General features: G+C 51.4%; 1 protein-coding gene across 1 annotated transcript in view; it reads left to right on the top strand.

Annotated features, from left to right (window-relative positions):
* The first annotated feature begins 3,707 nt into the window (after positions 1-3,707).
* The window catches only part of Nudt3 (nudix hydrolase 3), a 53,436-nt gene continuing 51,434 nt past the window's right edge, over positions 3,708-5,709 (top strand). The window contains exon 1 of the mRNA XM_028777025.1: positions 3,708-3,952. Within this exon, the coding sequence (XP_028632858.1) occupies positions 3,854-3,952 (99 nt within the window). The 5' untranslated portion in view covers positions 3,708-3,853. The remainder of the gene's footprint in view (positions 3,953-5,709) is intronic.

Here is a 5,709-nt window from a genome sequence, read left to right on the forward strand (position 1 = left end):
CTCTGTGTCTGTTCTCTCTCTCTCTCTCTCTCTCTCTCTCTCTCTCTCTCTCTCTCTCTCTCTCTCTCTCTCTCGTGTGTGTGTGTGTGTGTGTGTGTTCTGCTTTGCACTAGACAGCTTTTTCATGCTATTCTAAAAACTCTCTGGTTGACACAGCTTTCTCTGCTAGTAAAAATTCTAAAAGCTATCCAGATAGCTCGCGGCTTTTTCTGACCAAAGTCAGAAAGGCTGCTACAAAAAAAAAAAAAAATTATTGGATCTTCCAACCAAGCTAGAAATCCTGTTAGAGAAAATTCTTGAAGAGCTGTGTTCACTCTCCTGAGATCTTCAGCTTTCTCTAGAGAAAATTCTAAAGAAACGCTATGGCTTTCTGCTAGCTCATCTCATGCAGACCAAAAGCCCATTTTTTTGTTTTTGTTCTTTTGTTTTTTGAGACAGGGTTTCTCTGTGCAGCCCTGGCTGTCCTGGAACTCACTCTGTAAACCAGGCTAGCCTCGAACTCAGAAATCCACCTGCCTCTGCCTCCCAAGTGCTGGGATTAAAGGCGTGAACCACCACTGCCTGGCTTCAAATCAGTCTTTTACTTCAGGTTTCCTTTGATTATCCTATGAGTCAGCATCCCAGGACACAGCCCTTTGATCCACAGGAGACAACTAGTCCACTTTTTCTCTTACCACTGTAAGAACTCTCAGAGATTTGTCTGCCTCGGTTAAGCACTGACAATAAGCTAGTTGGGTGGGATCCTGCCCTGAAATTACCGTTTCCACCATGCCTGGGCCTAACCTTGCTCTGTCCTGGGCTGACCGTGAACCCAGGAATCCATCTGCCTTTGTACGAATAAACAAAAAACTTAGCTGGGTGGGGTCTCCTTTGATTACCACTGCCTAAATCTCTTTATCTCGTTCCTTAGTAATTTTCTACCAAGTTGGCTCAGAATGAAGCTGCTTTTGTCCCTTTAGGTCCCTGAAGCTCCTCCTGTAATTCATATTGCATCCTTATTGTTTGCATAGTTGAGAAGTTATATATATTTGAACTCATCTATTTAGAGCTCTTTTCCATAGCCTTAAGGGCTGTCCTGAAGGACACACTGTTTACTATTGTGCAGAGACACAGCCACACCCTCGACTCCTGGACTAATTAATGTTAACGGGGAGGACATCCTTTAGAAGTTACGAGTCACCAGGTGGTGGTGGTGCACGTCTTTAATCCCAGCACTCGGGAGGCAGAGGCAGGCGGATTTCTGAGGCCAGCCTGGTCTACAGAGTGAGTTCCAGGACAGCCAGAACTACACAGAGAAACCCTGTTTCAAAAAACAAAAATGAAAACCAAAAAAAAAAAAAAAGTTAAGAGTCTGTCACTGCTGGTACTGGTTCTAGAAAATATGCACATTATAACATAGACAAGCCTTACGTCTGTAGCAGTCACTGACACTCATGAAGGCTCACACCAGGGCCCTGTCTCAGGGGCAGGAACCATGTCACTGTCCCCACCAAGGCCACACTGGGCTCGGCAAGGGACTAAGAAGGCCCCAGGATGAAGCGAAGTCTATGGGAGCTATAAATCAAACGGGATTCTAAAATTCTGAAGAGTACCCACGAGAAGCATCAATAGGCGTGGTTCTAGTTTGTTTTTAAGGGTTTATTTCCTGTGTATGTGTGAATACCTGTGTACAGTGTGTACAGAATCCAGAAGGTGTTGGAACAGGAGTTACAGGTGGTGGTAACCCACCTCATATGGGTGCTAGGGACTAGGCTGGGGTCTTCTGCATGACTGGTAAGTGTTCTTAACTGCTGAGCCATCTCTCCACTGCCCCCTCCAATCCCTTTCCTCTTTGGGATAGAGTTTCATTTAGTCTAGGTTAGCCTCAAACTTGCTGTATGGCTAAGGACGGCCTGGAGTTCCTGATCTTCCTGCCTCTGTCTCCTCAGTGCCTGGATTACTGCCATTGCCTAGTTAATTTGGAATCTAGAGTTTCATACATACTAGGCAAATTACAGTTTTAAATTGTATTTTGCTGTTACTGATAACGTTCCAGCTTACGGGTCACTGGTACATTTTTTGGGTGTTCCTATCCCTGAGCCACCTCTCCAGCCAGACTTTTAAAATTTTTACTTTATTGGTGTTTTGGCTGCATATGTCTGTGTGAAGGAATTGGAGCCACGGACAGCTGTGAGCTGCCCTGTGGGTGCTGGGAATTGAACCAGGGTCCTCTGGAAGAACAGCCAAGGCGCCGGGCGGTGGTGGTGCACGCCTTTAATCCTAGCACTTGGGAGGCAGAGGCAGGCGGATTTCTGAGTTCGAGGCCAGCCTGGTCTACAGAGTGAGTTCCAGGACAGCCAGGGCTACACAGAGAAACCGTCTGGAAAAACCAAAAAAAAAAAAAAAAAAAAAATAGCCAAGGCTCTTAACCGTTGAGTCATGTCTCCAGCCCCTTTTTTGAAAAAGTTACCATGTGTGTGGACACCTATGTCATAGACCAGATGTGGTGTTGAAGACCATCTGTGGGAGTTGGTTGTCTTCTTTCCCTATGTGGGTGCCAGGGACCTAGCTCAGGTTGTCAGGCTCCGTGGCCAGTGCCTTTTTTAACTGACACATCTCTAGGGACTCTCTAGACTATCAATGAGTATACTACATACAAGATGGTTGGAAAAGGTAATGGGGTACAGTCAGATGGTCCAGTGAGGTCATTTGCAGCCAGGCCTGACCACTTAAATTCAGTCTCCTGATCCTGTATGATAGAGTTCTTCTTGTAAGTTGCCCTCTGACCTCACAGATGCAATCATGGCACACATACCTGTCCCCACATACGAATACATACTTTGTGATTTATTTGTAAATCTTGACTATCCTAGTTCACCGTAATGGTGCCCGTTTTGGTGCAGGAATGCTGTACCCCACTTTCACGTCCTCCAAGAGGGTCATCCCAATGTACAGTCACTGCCGGAAACGATATTTTGCTGTGCACACTCTCCCTGTCTCTCCTTTTCTGCGCCTCTTGTTTAAGAGGACACTTTTCTTTCTTTCCTTTCTTCCTTTTTTATTTTCTCTTGCGGTGCTGGGGTTCGAACCCAGTCCTCAAGCATCCCTGGGAAGTGGTGTGGCCCTGAGCTTCAGCTTTCGGCGTCTTTGCACAAATGGCTGCAGGACGCACACATGTCCTGACAGTTACCAACAGATCACTAAGAGCAGACACACGCCCCGCCCCACTCCCGATCGCCAGCAACTAAGGTTGACGGCCTGCGGCGAGGGACAGCAGACCGGTGCTGTCACCCTTCCCGGTCATCTGAGCAGCGCGACCTTGGATCAGGTTGGGCGGCTCACCCGGCGACCTCGGGCGGGTCTCTCTGCTCTCTGCCCAGCGGCTCCCCGGACCGTGGGGTCTCGTGTGGTGCCCACGCGCCGCGCCTCACCCGGCTTCCGCCGTCCACACTCTTACGCTGTCTGCGTAGCGGCCGCGCCAGTCCCCCGAGGCCTTCAGCGCAGACGCTCTTCGGCGCGGGGCGCGATTCCCGAACGCCGTCTGCGCTGCGCACGCGCGGCCGTCCCGCGGCCGGACCCGCGTGCCCTTACGCAGCTGACGCAGCGCGTCCAAAATGGCGGCGCAGTCGTCGTCGGGGGCGGCGGCGGTAGAGGGGGCGGCGGCGGTGGCGACGGCGGCCGTGACGGCGGCGCGGGGCCTGGGCCGGGGGCAATGAGGCTGTCCCGCCGCGGAGCCGTGTAGCGGACACACAGACCCTCCTCCCCGCCCTCTCGACCGTGCCTGGGGCGCGCGCGCGCGCGGCCGTCCGCAGCAGGCTCCCCCCTCCCTCGACTCCGAGGCCCCGCACGGCACCCCCCAACCCGGCTCCGGAGGATGATGAAGCTCAAGTCGAACCAGACCCGCACCTACGACGGCGACGGCTACAAGAAGCGGGCCGCGTGCCTGTGCTTCCGCAGCGAGAGCGAGGAGGAGGTGAGGCGCTGGGGCCGGGGGGTCGGGGACGCCCGACGGGGTTTCCAAGGAGAAGGGGGATGGGGATGGGAATGGAGAGGGCCCGAGGCAGGGGGATGCCACCCTGCGGTGGGCCCGTCGGGGGCCGGCCCTCCGATCGCCCGGGCAGCTGCTCGGCAGCTCGGCACACGTGCACGGGGCGCAGGCCGGCCTTTGTGGCGGAGCCGAGGGCCGCTCCCTCCCGCAGGCTTGCGGCTGGCCGAGGGGAGGTGGCTGCGGGCGAGCCCTGGCAGCGACAAGCCGGGGCCAGCCGTTCGATTCTAACGTTGAGCTGATGAGTCCGTGCGGTGGAGCCTGAAAAGAGAGGGCATTGGACGCGGTTGTTGTTATTGATATTATTATTATCGATCGAAAAACTTCACGGACATCAAAAGCTGCATTTATGAAGATCTTTATTCCCTAGACGTTTCTCTGCTGTGCCCAATAGGATGACTCGTAGGGTATGCTAGGAAAATAGAAAATTTTAGGAGTCTGTTTCTTTTTCCTTGAAGGAACTTAAAAAAAAAAAAAAAAGATTTTTTTTTTTCCCTCCCGGCTTCACAAAGCCGTTTCTGTGGTGATGAAGGGAGATTCGGGAAAGGCGCATGGTTTGTAAATCCACAAAGAATAGCTGCTTTGGAAATTCATAAAATGCCTGCGGGGACACATTGCTGTCCTGTGCATGGTGGTAAGATGGCAGTTAGCCTGAAAACAATGAAGGGTAGTGAAACGGAGTATTTTTTATCCCGGTCCTCTGCGGTGGGCTGGGGTGGCAAGCCTGCAGTACAGTGAGTCGTGTTGAAATGGGCGACAGGAACTTGACCCGTTAGTTATGAAAAGCTCTGATGAAAGGGACGGATGGACTGCCAGGAATCACTGTCCGGAGATATTGAGGAGGAGGAGGAGGAGGAGGAGGAGGTGGAGGAGGAGGAGGAGGAGGAGGAGGAGGAGGGAGGAATTTAAATGAAATGACGGCCTGAAGAAAATAAGTGAAAGCGTTCATTGTGCTGTTGAGGGATTGCAAGACAGGAGTTTTGGAAATGTATACTTTGTTACTTTCCTTCCTTTGAAAAGGTCCCCCAAAGACGCAGTTTGTAAGCAAGGTCGTGTTGTAAGCCATGATGAGCCAGCCGGGCTTTAGAATACGTGAAGTACAACTCTCAGTGGTGAAGGCTGATCTAGGAACTTCGTTCTCTTCGTGATGGTGTGGGAAGTCAGATGAGATCCGGGCTGTTCACCCGAGGAAAGCTAACTAGCATGCGTCGCTCACTACAGGGCTGTGGTTAGGTCCCTCCGCGGTTTTAAGTAGCAGGCTGTGTAATTCAGTCATAGGAGTACAGCAAGACCTTCTGTTTTCAAAAGATGATCCTCCAGGTGAGAATTCGAGTATTTTGGATAAATACTGGAAATTTAAGGTCCTTAACAACCGATTTTCCAATTTTGGTTAAAAGTCTCATTAATGGGCCACCCTGCAGCTTTGGTGTCCACCTATTGTTCTGGCCACCTATTGCCTTGTGCAGATCAGACCAGGCCTAGGGCTTGATTTTTTTAGGAGCTTAAGATTTTAAACTGTTGCCGGGCGGTGGTGGCGCACGCCTTTAATCCCAGCACTTGGGAGGCAGAGGCAGGCAGATTTCTGAGTTCGAGGCCAGCCTGGTCTACAGAGTGAGTTCCAGGACAGCCAGGACTACGCAGAGAAACCCTGTCTCGAAAAACAAAAAACAAACAAACAAAAAAAA

This window comes from Grammomys surdaster, unplaced genomic scaffold, assembly GCF_004785775.1.
Source record: "Grammomys surdaster isolate TR1022 unplaced genomic scaffold, NIH_TR_1.0 277, whole genome shotgun sequence".
Taxonomy (NCBI): Eukaryota; Metazoa; Chordata; class Mammalia; order Rodentia; family Muridae; genus Grammomys; species Grammomys surdaster.